The following is a 16,249-nucleotide window of genomic DNA, read 5'->3' as shown; positions in this document are numbered from 1 at the left end:
GGCGGGCGGTCTCACTGCTCCCGTTGTTAACGGGGAGCCTGGAGCTTCGCGGGCTCAGGACGGAGGCACGGGGAGGCCACGCCGGGGGGAGGAGCGGCCACAGAGGCGTGCGGGGTTAATCGCCCTCCCGTACCCCCCACCCCCCCAGGTGAGCGCCCGCCTCCGTCCCGGGGCATGCGGACCCGGCGTCAAAGAGCCGACTTTGCAGGCTGGTGTCTCCCTCCCCCACACGCTGACAGCCAGCACGGCCCATGGGCTGAGACAGACGGAGACGGGGCTGCTCAGGACAGCCAGAGGCTTCTGGCAGAAACGCCCGTCCAGCGGGACGTGGACAGAGGAAGGACGCCCGGCCGGCGTGGCTGAGCGGCTGAATGGCGACCTCTGAACCAGGAGGTCAGGGCTCCATTCTGGACAGGGCACAGGCCCGGGTTGCAAGCTCCATCCCCAGTAGGGGGCGTGCAGGAGGCAGCAGCTGATCGATGACTCTCTCATCGATGTTTCTAACTATTTCTCTCCCTTCCTCTCTGTAAAAAAAAAAAAAAAAAAAAAAAAAAAAAAAAAAAAAAAAAATCAATAAAATATGTTTTAAAAAATATAGAGAGAAACAAAGGAATCGTCGAGGAGGACTGCCGACGAGCAGAGGGCACCCCGTGATGGCGGAAGTCGAGCAGGACGTTGCCCCGGGGACGGGGACGCAGAGAGAAGCGCCCGCTGCCGCAGGGCGACCCCCCGGGCGCGACACTGACCTTGAGGGGCCGGTCCGGGTGCCCCGTGGGCTCAGCGCCGGTTCTCGCCGTGCCCTCCGCCTGCGGGGCCTTCTTCCCTGAGCGACATCCTCGGGGCCCCGAGCCACGCGGGGGCCACGGCGGCCACAGCGAGGCGGTCAGCGCGGCAGAGCCTCGGGCTCCTCACCTGCAGGCGGGGCGAGGAGAGGCGAGGTCACCGGGGTCAGGGAGGCGGCTGGGCCGGGCGGGGGGCGGGGGGCGGGGGGCGGCGGGCACCGGAGGGCAGCGGGTTTGCCGGGGTTTGCGTCCGTCACACAGAGTCGAGGGTGGTGTCTAGTCAGCGAGGAGTGAAAACGCAATGTGCGTGCTTCTTTCCTTTTTTAATTATATTTTTACTGACCTCCTGGTTCTCAGGTCAGCGCCCATCGCCGGAGCACGCCGGCCAGGCCCGGGCCGTGTGTGTGTGTGTGGACACAGCCGTGGCGGCAGGAAAGGGCTGTGACTCGGAGTGAGACGGGGCGGACGGACCGCTGCGGGGGGCTGTGGGCACAGTCACTCCGGGTCCGAGAGGGGCCCTGCTGGGCGGGAGCAGGACTGTGTCCTCCGAGTTCTCGGCCTGAAGGGAATGCAGACACCGCCGTGCAGGGGTGGCAGCGGCTGGGCCGGGTCGGGAACGAGGGTGAGGGGGGTGGCACGGCCCACTGGGATGGGGTCTTAAAAGGAGGCTGTACGTCTGGTCAAATGTGGAACGTCTGGTCTGACGCAGGTGTGGCTCACAGGCCTGCGGCCAGGGCTCTGGGAACAGTCTGGAAGGGCGGATCTGAGACACAGACACGGGGAGAGAATGCGTGTCTGACACCGTCACTGTCACTGTCGTCACTGTCACCGTCACTGTCGATGTCACTGTCACTGACAATGTCACTGTCACCGTCATTGTCGATGTCACTGTCACTGACAATGTCACTGTCACTGACACCGTCATTGTCGATGTCGATGTCACTGTCACTGACAATGTCACTGTCACCGTGATTGTCGATGTCACTGTCACTGTCGATGTCACTGTCACCGTCATTGTCGATGTCACTGTCACTGTCACTGTCACCATCACTGTCACTGTCACCATCACTGTCACCATCATTGTCGCCGTCACTGTCACTGATGATGTCAGTCACTGACGATGTCACTGTCATTGACGACGTCACTGTCGCTGTCGCTGTCACTGACGATGTTGCTGTCGCTGTCGCTGTCAGTGTCAGGAGTCGTAAGCGTGGCGTGAGTCAGGAGCAACAGGCCCTGGCCAGTGGGTGGAAGCATCATCCTGCGCACCCACTGGCCAGGGCTGCCTCCTACATGCCCCACACGGGGGATCAAGCCCACAACCCAGCTATGTGCTCTGACTGGGAATTTAACCGTGATCTCCTGGTTCACGTTCAACCGTTGAGCCATGCTGGCTGGGCCTTCCTTTTAGTACTTTTTTTAGAAGAATATTTTGAAGAGATCAAGTAAGTTGCCTTACACAGTATCCCGTATCTAAATATATGTATTTGTTTTATATGTTCAATATTTGGTAAGCTTTAGTCTAAGCATCATCCTGCGCACCCAAAGGCTGCAGGCTCAAGTCCCAGTCAGGGCTCACTCCTGGGTTGCGGGTTCGATCCCATGTACAGGAGGCAACCGATGGATGATGTGTGTCTCTCACATCAATATTTTCCCCTCTCTTTCCCTCTCTCTTTCCCTCTCTCTCAAGTCGGTGCAACATGCCCTCGGGTGAGGATAAAAAGGAGCAGTATGTATGCACACAGACACACAGACATACGTCTGTCTGTACCTCTAATCTGGTGCCCTTGTACTTGGAGAAAAAGCTAGAAAACAGAAAAGCTATTCTTGACTGGCCTGTGAAAAGCCACTTTTTCAAAACCGTTTCCTCCCGGTCGGTTTGCGCCTCACGAGTCAGCAGTGAGCACCGCGCCGCTCACACCGCCTCATTCCTGCGAACGAGTGGCCCGGCCGGGCGGGCACGTCTGTGACCACCTCCGATGGCGCCGGGAGACGGGCTGGAGCCTGGCTGAGAGCGCCTGCCACCCCCGGCTTGTGACCCCGAGCAAATGCCACGACTCCCGACCCCTGATGTTCTCGCTCACAAGACGCGGCACTGGCCTGCCTCGTGGGCTGCCGTCAGAACCGGCCACGCACGGCTGCTCCGAGGGCGAGCTCCCGGTGAATGGGAAGGGGCCGGCCGGGAAAGGCTGAGACTTAAACACCCACGAGCACGTCTGACCAGGAGAGACGTCTCAGCAGCCACTAGGGTGACCGTCTGTCCCCGCCTCCCCGACCTGCAGACCCCCCAGCGGGCAGCAGGCAGCCAGCGGACCGAGGGCCACGTCCCATCCGGGGCCCCGGCCTGGACTCCCTCCCAGGCCGCCCGTACCGTGTCCGGGGCCGGCTCAGCGCCGAGCACGGAGGCCTCCCTGGCTGCCTTCACGGAGGTCACCCGCCCCCGGCTGCCCTCGTGAGGATGGGAGGCGGCCGCGGTCCGACGGGAAGGGTCCCCAGCGGCCCAGCCTTGGGGCAGCCCATGCGGGCGGGCAGGTGCTTCCTCCAGGGGCCCTGCAGGAGCGTGCGGCTCCCACAGGCAGCCTCATTGTTAAGTCACGGCCGGGTGGCAGCTGTAGCTGCCTCACCCTGCAGCCAGGACTGGGCCAGTGCGCGCCCGAGGTGCCGCTGGGACTGGGCGGAAACGGGTCGCCCTATCGCTTCAGTCCCCACGGACCTCCGGGTCCCATCACCCTCCTGGCCCTTAGCTCTGCAGGTCCTTGTAAACCCCCACCTGACCCCCGCCGAGCCCTCACCACCCTCCAAACCCCCCTGTCCGTGGCCTCCAGCCCACCCCTCCTCCCTGCGGGCTCCACCTTCTTGTCGGGAACACGGAACACTCCGACTCTCGCCTTAATCCAAATAAGCCGGGACGGCCCTCAGGCCTGCGCTCCACCCTGCTGACTCTCTGCTTCGACCGGCACCTCCTAATCCTGCTCCCCCTCCTCCAGCTGCGATTCCCCTGGGCACAGGCAGTGGCGGTGGCAAGGGGGCAGGGCCATGGGGAACGCCAGGCCTAGAGCCTGGTGATGGGTGGCATGCCCGGGTACTCCCTGGGGGGTTACCAAGCCACCTCACACACGTGCTCGCCACACTCTGACTTTCCTACCCACCCGTCCCCTCCCTCCAGGGCCAGGGACGACAGGTGAGTTGCTGGTCATGTCATCCCCCCCCCCACCCCAGCCGGCCCGAGGTCACATCCCTTTACGAACAGGTGACACCCGTAATGCCAGGAGGACAGAAAGGAAGTGTGCCAGGAGGGCTTCCGGAAAAGGCCGCCTCGCCCTTCGGAAAAGAACCGGTGACAAGATAACCTCCCAGCCAAAACCGTTTTGGCTCAGTGGATAGGGCGTCAGCCTGTGGACTGAAGGGTCCCGGGTTCGATTACGGTCAAGGGCATGTACACTGGTTGCGGGCACATCTCTGGTGGGGAGTGTGCAGGAGGCAGCTGGTCGATGTTTCTCTCTCATCTGATGTTTCTAACTCTCTATCCCTCTCTCTTCCTCTCTGTAAAAAATCAATAAAATATATTTTTAAAATGAAAGAACTCCCTTTCACTCCCATTAAAAAAAAAAAAAAAAAAAATGACCTCCCTTTTGGCTCCGGAGACTGCCTCATCTGGATGCAGGATCTGAGACCGCTCCCATCTCCACGGAAGGAAGAGGGCGACCGTTTCCGGTGAAGCCAGTGCTGGGAACGGCAGAGTGGGCAGACGGAGGAAAACTGCGTCCCCAGTTCTACCGTTAGGTTGGTTTCATACCGTGTCGGGGCCCTGCCTCTGCGCTCCCAGCGATGTGCTTGGAAGCCCGGGGGATGCCGAATGCATCAAATCTAAGGGGCACTAGCTTCAAAGCCCACAACGATAAGCTTTCTCCACCTCCAACTCATCTTAGGGAAACCCTTTCCGTGTTACAGAATCCATCTCCTAATCTGTAGAGAGGGGGCTATTTGCCTGATGGCCCGAGGTGAGGAGGAAGGGGTGAGGGTTAATGAGGGAAGACTGAATGTGGGCGTGCTGAAGAACGATGCTCCTTATCTCACCTCCGGGTTTATCAGAGACCAAGGACAAATGACACTTGGGGTGAGGGGGCCCCTGCAATCTTAGTGTGGCTCTATTGCTGCAATGTGGGTTAACCAGACATGAAGATAAGCCCGAGTGGGGTGGGGGCGGTGCGGCTGGCTCTGTGTTAAGACTAACTGGATATTACTAAGTGCAGGTGGTGCCTTCTCTATCCGGCCACCGGGAGCCACTGAGCTTCACTCCTCTCGGGACCGTGGCATTACTTGACTTGACCACCTTCGTGTGATTACCGTGGTCACCTGGTTTGAGATCTGTGGAAACGCCCAGGAAAGTTAAAGGCTATCGTGCTGAGAAAGAGGAGATTTAGACTGCTGACCCGGAGAAGGCATATAGCCGGCCAAGGACCCCTTGGGGTTCATTGGGCTCAAATTCGACATCAGAGTCCAGCGGCCACTGTTTGCAAAGGCCTCCCACGCAGGATGCACATGGGAGGAAAAGGCGTGGACTGAGCGGCCAGCCTCCTGTGCTGTCCTGCCAGCTGAGCCCACCTTATCAAGGGGCTGAGACCTGCCCCAGACAATCAGAGTTTTGCATAAAATTTGTGCCCTGGGGGTGGGGGTAGGGGAGAGTCACCTCAGCACATCCTGCACCCTCTTGCAGCCCTGGGGTCCCTGGATTAATCGCCCCACAGAGGGGGCCCCTCCCACCTGCTGCAGTGCCCTGGCTGGCAGCCTGAGCCTCCCTCTTTGGGGCAATCACGGAGCCCCACCCCCATGGATTGCCCTGCTGGCCGGTGGCCTGGGCCTCCCTCCGCAGGGAGATTGTGGGGTGAAGGCAGGACCCCCCAACTAATTGCACCCGCCTTGGCTGGCCTGGTACCAGTGCCTGTCAGAGTGTGGTCATCAGGATGGTTGTTCTGCTGTTTGGCCAATCGGTCTATTTGCATATTACACTTTTATTATTATAGATTTGCATCTTTACTGAGCAGACCAATCAGAGCAGCTCCATAACAAGCAATCAGAACCCATGATTCCAACCAATAGGGATAGTACTAACTTGACCAATCACGCTGTGCAAATTTTAGTTTCTCATTTGCATAAAAGTGGACCAATCAGGAACCAGGGCAGTACTTTCTCTATGAAAAGCAGCCTCCCCTTTGCCTCCAGTAGCACGCTTATGGTTGCCATCAGAGGCTGTTTCCCCGGTTTGCAAGCTGTTTACCTGAATAAAGTCTCTCCTTTTACTGCACCCAATCCGGGGGCTCCTGTTAGCATTGGGGTGATGTCAGGATGAGGGCCCTGAATCCTTTGTACCAAAGTACCTCTCACTGGCGAACACTTCCAGTAAATGCCTGCGTGTGCAACAGAAACACTCCCCCCGGCATTTAAAAACGAAAATCAAAAGCGTTGTGTGCCGCTGGGGCTCACGTGGGATTCGCTAAGTTGGTGGAGCGGGAATCCCTGGCTAACTCAGGGCACGCAGGTGGCCTGACCTCATCGCGGGCGGAAATGCATCTTCTCAGGCGCTTAACTTCCGGATAAGAGCTTCCGTTCTCGCGGTGGCCAAGCCGCAGCCACAGTCCTCAGAGGTCGGACTTCCGCTTCCGGTCCGGAGCCCCGCCCAGCATGACGTTGCACAGGCCGGTTTGAGTCTCCTCAGGGCCCGTAGCTCCTGAACTTTGACCGCTCCCCTGGGCTGGCCGGAGGGCAGCGCGCATGCGCAGTTCCGTTGAATGGGGTGCGTCCTTATCCTCGCGGCGGCCGCAGGAGCGGCGGTAGTGGCCCTGGCCCTGCGGCTGTGGCTCGTGCTTCACTCCCGGGTTGTTGTACCCCGGGAATCCGTCAGTCTCATGGCGGTGGCCGGGTCCGGTAAGTACGGGGCGGGACCACAAACCCCGGAGTGCACTGCGACGCCGTCCCTGGGTCTCCTCCGCGCTTTGTGCGCACTGCATCCTGGGAGCTGTAGTCTCTTTGCGTCACCGGAACCAGCCCCCAGCCAGGCTCTAGGCTAGGCAGTTGGGCCGACGCTTCCGGGCCGCGACTTTAATGGCAAATGAGTACCTTGCACGGGTTAGTAATTAAGCCTCTCCGCGGCGTGCAGCTTTCTAATAAATTATGAGTGAGCAGAGAGGACGCCGAAGCCCTTTGATGCTAACCTGCAATTTCCCTGAGTAATAAACTGCTGGGTTTCGTGATTAATCTAGGCATTTGGTGTTTGGCTAAGGGCTCCTGATAGATGAGATGCGGTGAATTGCCATATTTATACACACACCAAGCCCACGAGGAGGAAACCATTACCCAGCACCCGTGGCACAGCCGCACTGAGGACATGCCGTCGCAGGCACAGCAACAGGCCGTCCTGCCCGGCGACCCGTGTCGATGGGTCCCCGGCCCTGCAAGGCGCTCCGATCTTGAGTGACAGCTCCGCAGAGACACACCGCACACCCTGTGTCCGTGTAGGAATAAAATCTGCGAGTGCTGAGTTCATTTTCACACGTTTGTTCTCCTCCTCCCCGCATGGAAGTCCTTTCACACCGCAAAGGCACCCATCACTTCCCAGCCCTTCCTTCTGCCGTTGGGAAACGCCCGGGCTGGTGCATTCGTGTAACGGTCAAACAGACGTGCCCCTTGGTCTCTCCGCCTAAGGCCTCCACCCCCCCCCCCTCCAGGTGGGCACACCACCGAGCTGCTGAGGCTGCTGGGCCACCTGTCCGCCGCCTACGCTCCCAGACACTACGTCCTCGCCGACACCGACGAGATCAGCGCCCAGAAGATACATGCCTTTGAGCTCAGTCGAGCTGATAGAGACCCCAGCGGCGTGGTAAGTGACCACGTCTATTCCTAAGAAAGTTTCGAATCGTGCATTTGAGTTTAACTTGTTAACAATGAGGCAGGTCAGCGAAGGTGCAGGTCGGGGAGAAGGATGAGGGGCAAAGGGTGAGCTGCCAGCATAATGGGAGTTGCCCTCCATGTCCGTGAGGAGGGGTTGGGTGGGGGGGGGGGGTGAGGAAGTGGGAGAGCTCGCCAGGGACACGGGTGTTAGAAAGCAGAAGAGCGAGCGGCCGGAGCCCCACGCACTGCCTCCCCATGACGGGGCGTGTCTGTCACCGGCCGTCAGCCGTGGCCTCCGGAACCTGCAGGGCAGTGAGACCCAGCCCGGTCCCGGCACCTCCTGTCCTGGCTCCCAGTGCAGACAAATACATGCACACACATACATGTGTTCTCCTTACAGCCGTTAGTCTGTGTCCGGCAGGAGGGTTTCCAGGTGTGTCTGTCACCAACCAGCACCAAAGTGGGAGAGTGTCCCCCCCGAGGCCCGCCCCCTGGCACCCCTGGCCGTAGAACACACGGCACTGCCCGGCCGGAGGGCAGGGCTTCTGCACAGTCAGCGTGGTTGGAGGGCCGGCTCCCGGGTGGCACGGCCCGCCTGCCTTTCAGACAGGCCGGGGCTGCTGTGTCGCACGGAGGCTGGGAACAGGAGGAGACCCGTGGGGACGGCCATGGGGCAGCGGTTGGATGTGAAAGGAGAGGAAATGGAATTCCCAGACAGACGGTGTGGGACGGGAAGGAGAGAGGAGGCAAGCAGAGCCCGGGCCCGTGGTCGGAGCGGTGGTGAGATCGGGGCGCCCTCCCTGACCCGGGCGCTCCGCACCTCTCTCCCCACCGAACAGGCCCCTCCGCCCGCCCGGAGATGCCCGCCAGGCCCGCAGGTAGGGCCTCCGAGGGCGCCGCCCCCGCTCCCAGCCCTCGCCCGCACCCCGCCCGCCGCCACCAGGGGGCGCGCGCAGCGAGCGGGAGGCGGGAGGCGGGAGGGCAGCCCGGACGCGGGGGCGCGGAGCTCTGGGAGGTGCGCCGGCTCCGCGCCTTTGGGAGCAGCCCGGGCCCCTCGGGCTTGCTCTCCGGCCGCAAAGGCTCCCGTGGCTTCGGCGGGCTCTGCGGCGTCAGCGGGGAGAGGCGGGGAGACGGGCCCTCAGCCAGCGGCTCGGGAAGGGACGGGACCCGCCTCCACCGGCAGCACCCGCTGTCGCCACCAGGGGGCGCGCGGACCCCGCGTTGCGAATCAGGCTGGCGCTCAATGCTGACCCAGTGCAGGCACCTCCCCACCCAGGCACCCCTCGTCCAGGCACCCCTCACCCAGGCACCCTCTCACCCAGGCACCTCCCCACCCAGGCTCCCCCCACCCAGGCACCCCTCACCCAGGCACCCCCACCCAGGCACCCCCTCACCAGGCACCCTCTCATCCAGGCACCTCCTCAGCCAGGCACCCCCCACCCAGGCACCCCTCACCCAGGCACCCCCTCATCTAGGAATCCCTCACCCAGGCACCTCCCCACCCAGGCTCCCCCCACCCAGGCACCCCTCACCCAGGCACCCCCACCCAGGCACCCCCTCACCAGGCACCCCCTCACCAGGCTCCCCCCACCCAGGCACCCCCCACCCAGGCACCCCTCACCCAGGCACCTCCCCACCCAGGCACCCCCTCATCTAGGAATCCCTCACCCAGTCACCTCCCCACCCAGGCACCTCCTCACCCAGGCACCCTCTCATCCAGGCACCTCCTCAGCCAGGCACCCCTCGTCCAGGCACCCCTCACCCAGGCACCCCCTCATCTAGGAATCCCTCACCAGGCACCCCCACCCAGGCCTCGGGCTCCCCAGTGGGAGGGCCTGCGTGTGCGGAGCGGGTCTGGCTGAGGTCACTGAGCGGGGTCTGTGCTCCCCAGGCGCCCCGGTACTTCCTGCACCGCATCCCCCGGAGCCGCGAGGTCCGGCAGCCCTGGCTGACCACGGTGCTCACCACGCTGCACGCCGCCTGCCTCTCCCTGCCGCTCACCTTGCGCGTGCGGCCGGACCTGGTACGTACGCCGCCCTCGCCGCGCCGTCCCTGCCCCGGGGCTGGCCGTGCGGACACGACGGGGCCCGTGTGTCCGGCCGCCCGTGAACTCCCGCGAGCCCTTCCCCGGGTCCGTGTGTCTAACCAGCCCAGGCCCCGCCCTGTGGCCGGCCCTGGGCTCGCCGCCGGGGAGAGCCGGGCTCTGCGCCTCCTCCTCAGCCTCGTGTTTGCCGAGACGGTGAGCGAGCGCGGTGCGGGCACGGTCACACGGGCGTTTCCCTGGGAAACGGACAGGAGCGGACACGGGCGTGCAGGGAGGGCCTGTGCGGGGCGCCCGCGGCAGGCCGGGCTGAGGTCTTCAGAGGAAGCGCCCTGAGCGCCCAGCGCCCGGGGGGGGGCGGCGCCGAGGGGCAGCGCGGGGCAGGGCCAGCCATCCCGGGAGAGGCCGCCCGGACGCCCGCCCGCCCGCCCGCCCCGGCGGAGCCCGCGGCCTGCGGACAGGAGCCCGCGTGGCCCGGGGACAGCTCTGAGCGGGCGCTGGGTTTCCGTGCTCGCTGGCCCTCGCCGCTGCCCGGGCGGGCGTCCGGGAGCCGCGTGCAGGTGAGCGGGAGGCACGCAGGCCTCGGCGGGCGTGGGATCCATCGGGAAGGAACCACGCTCCCTCGGAGCCCGCGGCGGCCGCGAGCGGGGCCAGCATCTTGGTTTCCCACGGCTTCCCTAGAAAAGCGCCCCCGCAGGCTTCGGGGTGACTTGAAAGGGAGTGAATGAACAGCGGTGAGTCACCACCGAAACAAAGACGCCCTGGCCCACGGCCTGGGGCAGGGTGCGGGCGGAAGAGCCTGAAGAGCCAGCCGGCCGGCTCCGGCTCCGGCTCCTGTGCGGATGAGGCTCTCAGCAGAGCTCTGCGCGGGGATGAGAGGACGGGTCCCCCCGGGTGCGGGCTCCGTGAGAAGCTGCGGGCATGGGGGCCCCTGTGTGCGGGCCTCACCGGGCACGCTCCCTCGGCCTCGTGAAAGACGCCCGTTATGCCACCTGCCCGGTTCCCACGCCTCCTCCCAGTGTGAGCTGGGAGGGCCCAGGTTCCCGCAGCCGCCGGTCCACGTGGAGCGTGGGCTCCCGGCCGCGGCCGGAGGCTGACTTTTTAAAATTCATTTCATGGATGTCCGAGAGGAAGGGAGAGGGAGAGAGACATCAGCCGTGAGAGAACATGGACCGGCTGCTCCTGCACGCCCCCCACGGGGGATCGAACCCACAGCCCAGGCCTGTGCCCTGACCCGGAATGGACCGTGACCTTGTGGTTCAGAGGTCGGCCTCAGCCCCAGAGCCACGCTGGAAGGGTGAGCCGCGGGCGGCTCCGGGCCCTGTCTGCGCAGTTCACCGCCTTCTCTCGGCCTGTGGATTGGCGCCGACCACCTGCTGGCGATAAGCCGGAGCCTGGCGATGCTGGGAGAGAGGCCCGCATCGGGGTCACCTCTGCCAGCGCAGAGGACGCCGACCGGTGCCCCCAGCCGGGGCGCCGGGGCACCAGGCCCAGCCAGTCAGCGGGAGCAATCAGGCCGCGCCCGGGCCCCTCCGCACTCACGCTCGCCGTCCAGCAGCCTGCGTGAGCGAGCGTGCCCCGCGGAGGCCGGCCCCGGGAGACGCGGCCCTGAGCCAGTCCCGGTCCCCAGCAGGGCACGCCGCGCTCCGTCCACACTGGCCCCAGCCCAGCCGAGCAGAGGGCGGGCTGCTTGTCCGGGAGAGCGCCCTCCAGTGGCCGGGTTTCTCCACGCGGGGGGCCCTCCAGAGCCTGAACACGGGCTCTCTCCTCGCCCTCTCCGCGCTCCGTCCCCGGCCCGGCCCTTCGCTTCCCCTCGAGCTGCGGCCGCAGGCGCCTGGGCCTCTTCCTCCCGGGAGGGAGGTGAGCGGGAGGGAGGTGAGGGGGAGGGAGGGAGGTGAGCGGGAGGGCGGGAGGGAGGTGAGGGGGAGGGAGGTGAGCGGGAGGGAGGTGAGCGGGGAGGGGGAGGGAGGTGAGGGGGAGGGAGGTGAGGGGGAGGGATGAGGGGGAGGGGGCGGAGGTGAGGGGGAGGAGGTGAGGGGGAGGAGGTGAGGGGGAGGGGGAGGGAGGTGAGGGGGGAGGGAGGTGAGGGGGAGGGAGGCGAGGGGAGAAGGTGAGGGGGAGGGAGGCGAGCGGGAGGGGGAGGGAGGTGAGGGGGAGGGAGGCGAGCGGGAGGGGGAGGGAGGTGAGCGGGGGAGGGAGGCGAGGGGGAGGGAGGTGAGGGGGGGAGGTGAGGGGGAGGGGGAGGGAGGTGAGGGGGAGGGAGGTGAGGGGGAGGGAGGCGAGCGGGAGGGGGAGGGAGGTGAGCGGGGGAGGGAGGTGAGGGGGAGGGAGGTGAGCCAGAGGCCACCGGGAACAAGGCTGCTTTCAGGGCTGCGGGCAGCGCCGCGGGGAGCTGGGGAGCTGCCCTGGGCGGCGGGCAGGGCAGGGCCGGGCGGGGCGGAGAGAAGGGAGGCTTTGAGGCGCTGAAGTTCAAAGGCCCAGCCGCCCAGGCAGCCCCGCCTGAGGCCCCGAACCCGTGCTGTGGTGCTGTGGGGTCTGGCTCGGCTCACAGCCTCTGAATTAACCAGGGCGTTGGCCTGGCTTCTCCACCCCCGTCTGGCCTGGGGGCGGACAGGAAGGAAGGGCTCCACAGGGCGCTGGGGGAGGGAGGGGCTCCCCGAGGCTGACCGCCTGGGTCCCCGGGCCTCACCCCGCAGTCCTGGCCCCCATGGGTGAGCTCTGGGGTGTGCGGGGTGAGTGCACGAGGAGGGCAGAGGTCCGGGAGGAGAAGGGGGAGGAAGGCAGGTTGCGTAACCGCCCGGCCACCTCCACCCGGCCGTCCCTGGGGTCCAGCCAGGCGCTGTGGCGGCCGGTTCTGAGCGAGCTCACGGGCAGCCCCCCGGGGTGGCCTGGGCCGTGTTGTCATGGAGACGGATGTGCCCTGGGCCAGCCCCGGAGCCCAGCCCGGACGTCCGTTTCCGACTCCGTGCTAACAGGCTGCAGCGCCTCTGGGGCCACGCCGCCTTCAGGTCCGTCCGTCCGTCCTTCCCGTCCCCCCAGCCGTGGGGGGCGATCCTGTGTGGGCCGCGGTCCTCCGGGGTCTGCTGGGACTGAAGCACAGTCACGAGTCCCATTCCTTAGCAAACAGCATCGCTCCTGGCCGCCCGATGGCGCCCGCTGGCCCTGCGGGCTCTGACGAGGCAGTTTGAAGTGTTTACAGCCGCAGCCTGTGGAACAGGTTTGCTCTGTGGCCTCAGGAGGCCTCCTCCCGGCAGCCGGGTGGCCACACGGGTCAGGGTGGCCACGGCCGGGTGGCAGGTCCAGGTGCTGCTTTCCTGAGGGTTTGCTGGCCCCACAGGGGCCTGCGGACGAGTCGTGTGTGGAGATGAGGGGGCGGGGAGAATGCCAGCTCGGGGCTCGGCCTGCTGCTCCTCTCTCAGGCCATGCTCTCGCTCAGCTGCTCCTCGCTCGGCTGCTCCTCTCTGAGCTGCTCCTCCCTCGAGCGCTCCTCGCTGAGCTCTCCTAGCTCTGCTCTGCGCCTCTCTCGAGCTGCTCCTCTCTGAGCTGCTCAGGCCTCTCTGAGGCTGCTCCTCCTGCGTGCTCGCGCTTCTCGCTGATCTCGCTCGGCTGCTCCTCTCTGAGCTGCTCCTCTCTGAGCTGCTCCTCTCTGAGCTGCTCCTCGCTCGGCTGCTCCTCTCTGAGCTGCTCCTCTCTGAGCTGCTCCTCGCTCGGCTGCTCCTCTCTGAGCTGCTCCTCTCTGAGCTGCTCCTCTCTGAGCTGCTCCTCGCTCGGCTCTCGGGGCGCGGGAAGTCGGGGGACCGGGGCAGTGAGGGTGCGGGAGCCGGTGGCGAGGCTGTGCACACCGTCCAGGCCTCCAGTTAGTGATTTCACCAGACCCGCCCCCCACCCCGGGGGGGACCGTGTGCTTGTGCACTGCTGCCTTCCCCGCACACTCCGCACTCCCACCTCCTGCCAGAGCCGTGGCAGTGGTCTGGGCCAGTGGTCGGCAAACTCATTAGTCAACAGAGCCACAGTGTGCCGACCACTGGGCTAGGCCCTCACTGCCTTCAGCGGCCGCACTGACAGCTCCCTCCTTTCCGGGAAAGGCAGGAGCCGGTTCTGACGGGGGAGAGCCCGGTGGGGTGCCTTGGGGAGGAAGCCCGGCCGCCCGGCTGTGTGCGCTGGTGCGGGGCCCCTCCATGGGCTGGGGGACCGCTCCCTCCGGCCCTCCGAGCTCTGGGCAGCGGACAGCGTCCTCGGGAGCCGGGCAGACTCTGCTGCATGGCCACTGCCCCTGGCCTCTGCCTCGGCGTCCACGGGAGGGGGCATGGCCAGCGAGCGGACGGCACCGGGGAGGGAGGCGGTCATGCAAACACCACCTCAGTCTGTGCCCAGCCGTGGCTGTGGCCTGTCAAGGTCAGGTGCTTCCCTTCCCTCCGGGCCCAGGGCCGGCGGGAGGCCCCAAGGCTGGGGGGGGGGGGGCTCAGCGTGGGCTCAGGGGGCGGGCGCCGGGCACGGGCCTCGGCCGGAGACACAGTGGGAACCATGGAGGCGGAGGAAGGAAAGGTCGCCGAGGAAGGAAGCCAGGGTTCCGTTTCCTCCGCTCAGCGGCGAGTCGGGAAGCAGAGGTCGCTGCGGTGACCATCCGGGCACTGGGCTCCGCCAGGATCACTGCCTGCCGGGCAGACCTGGGCCCAGCGCACCGGCCAGGGAGGGCCCACTGGGTTCTTGGGGGCTCGGCTGCCGCAGCGCGCACAGGGCTTGGCTCAGACCAGTTCCAGGCGGGCGCGGCCGGGATGGGACCGAGACATAGTCCCCCTGCAGCCTCCTGGTCAGACAAATGCACCAGCCTCTCAGGGTCCCCGTGTCACCGCCGGCCGCGGGAACAGCCCCGGGGCCTGCCTGTCCCCCCGCCCCCCGGCTGTGGGTGCGGTTTCTGGCCCAGGGCACCTGCCTGGGCTGCGGGGTCACGGCCGTCGGGGGCGGGTGTCTCTCTCACACCACGTCTCTCTCTGACCCCCGCGGTGGCAGGTGCTGTGTAACGGGCCGGGGACCTGCGTGCCCGTGTGCGCGGCGGCCGTGCTGCTGGGCGTGCTGGGCGTGAAGCGCGTGACCCTGGTCTACGTGGAGAGCCTGTGCCGTGTGGAGCACCTGTCGCTGACCGGCCGCCTGCTGCGCCCCTTCGCCGACTACTTCCTGGTGCAGTGGCCGGCGCTGAAGGCGAAGTACCCCTCGTCCGTGTACCTGGGCCGCATCGTGTGACCGGGGCGCCTGCTCCGGCCACGCGCAGCCACGCTGCACACGCGTGGGGACGAGCCCGCGCCTTTGTGGTAGAGCAAGCATGTCAGACTCTGCCCGGCTGATGCGGGTTATGTAAGAAACGTCTTAATAACAATCTTAACTGGCCTCAGCTGGTTTGGCTCAGTGGCTAGACTCGCAGGGGTCCTCAAACTTTTTAAAGTGGGGGCCAGATCACGGTCCCTCAGAGAGCTGGAGGGCCGGACTATATGAACTAATTCCTACTGTCACACCTCGGCTGCGCTCACTGCCCAAAAAACCTGGCGGGCCGGATCAGACTCCTCTGCGGGCCGCAGTTTGAAGACGCCTGGAAGCATCGGCCCGCAGACTGAAAGATCCCAGGTTCGATTCCGGTCAGGGCACAGGCCCCGTTGTGGGTTCCATCCCCAGTGGGGGAGTGCAGGAGGCAGCCAATCCATGATTCTCTCTCATCATGGATGTTTCTCTCTCTCTCTCTCTCTCTTCCTTCCTCTCTGAAATCAATAAAAATGTATATCTTTTAAAATTAGCAACTTGATTTTTATAACATCCTGTTACACATGATTATTAATAACGAGCTACAACGTTCGCTAATGACTGATTACTGTAATCGTGCTGCGTTCATTTCCCTTAAGCCTTACGCACAGGCACACTGTTTCTCGGCTGCAACACCCGCGGCGAACGTTTTAGCAGCCGATGGCCCGTCGTTAGTCTCTGACTGATGCGGTTGGTGCGCGAACAGGAAATATTCCGCTTTCAGGGAACAAGGAAAACAGGTTTATTTGTGTGACGCTTATTAATGTGTGCCGTTATTCAGTGTTGTCCGGTAAGTGAATGTTCAAGAAAGAATACTAATTTCTATTAAAGTGTTCTGTTTATGTTAACGATGACTTATTTATTTCAGCCCTATGTATTCAGCACGTCGGAATAAACCTACGTTTCTATGACAACCGAAGCTTTTTTTTTTTTGCGGCCACATCCACGTGAACCTTGTTAATGTGGCCCGTGTGAGCCTTTGAGTTTGACACGCTTGCTTTAGGGGAAAGACAAAGGCGGGTGCCGCTCCGCCCACCCCGCTCAGGGGCCTTGTCCTGTGGGGAGCACCTGACGGGGAGGACGGGCGCTGGGTGCCAGGCGCTGGCAGGAGACGGGTGCCTTCTGTCTCACTTACCCAACCCTCCCCCCGGCCCTTTGCGCCCCCCTCCCCCGTCTATTCGGGGGACTGATCGGGATTCCATGGCCACAACCAGAACCAGGTAAGCTTTTGGCAGAGCGGCTGGAG

At 64.4% G+C, this 16,249-nt stretch overlaps 3 protein-coding genes across 4 annotated transcripts in view; 2 read left to right on the top strand and 1 right to left on the bottom strand.

Annotated features, from left to right (window-relative positions):
* LOC118727414 (TLC domain-containing protein 4) overlaps positions 1-6,364 on the bottom strand; it is a 35,440-nt gene extending 29,076 nt beyond the window's left edge. The window contains exons 1-2 of the mRNA XM_045586816.1: positions 6,061-6,364; positions 747-912 (exon numbers count right to left, since the gene is read on the bottom strand). The gene's annotated coding sequence lies outside the window, so the exon portion shown is untranslated. The remainder of the gene's footprint in view (positions 1-746; positions 913-6,060) is intronic.
* A 62-nt stretch (positions 6,365-6,426) lies between these two features.
* Positions 6,427-15,199, top strand: ALG14 (ALG14 UDP-N-acetylglucosaminyltransferase subunit). 2 transcript variants are annotated; one of them, XM_045586819.1, is made up of 5 exons: positions 6,740-6,908; positions 7,508-7,659; positions 8,277-8,548; positions 9,562-9,693; positions 14,722-15,199. In XM_045586819.1, the coding sequence occupies exons 3-5, from the start codon at positions 8,339-8,341 to the stop codon at positions 14,950-14,952; spliced, it is 573 nt and encodes a 190-aa protein (XP_045442775.1). In that variant the 5' UTR covers positions 6,740-6,908; positions 7,508-7,659; positions 8,277-8,338; the 3' UTR covers positions 14,953-15,199. The 2 variants fall into 2 exon arrangements, with proteins under 2 accessions (XP_036308726.1, XP_045442775.1); XM_036452833.2 differs by lacking the exons at positions 6,740-6,908; positions 8,277-8,548 and adding an exon at positions 6,427-6,707.
* The window catches only part of CNN3 (calponin 3), a 27,205-nt gene continuing 19,387 nt past the window's right edge, over positions 8,432-16,249 (top strand). Inside the window, exon 1 of the mRNA XM_045586814.1 lies at positions 8,432-8,450. The gene's annotated coding sequence lies outside the window, so the exon portion shown is untranslated. The remainder of the gene's footprint in view (positions 8,451-16,249) is intronic.

The sequence above is a fragment of the Pipistrellus kuhlii genome, unplaced genomic scaffold (genome assembly GCF_014108245.1).
Source record: "Pipistrellus kuhlii isolate mPipKuh1 unplaced genomic scaffold, mPipKuh1.p scaffold_m20_p_24, whole genome shotgun sequence".
NCBI lineage: Eukaryota > Metazoa > Chordata > Mammalia > Chiroptera > Vespertilionidae > Pipistrellus > Pipistrellus kuhlii.
Note: the sequence above shows the minus strand (reverse complement) of the source record. Positions and strands in the feature narration are given on the sequence as shown.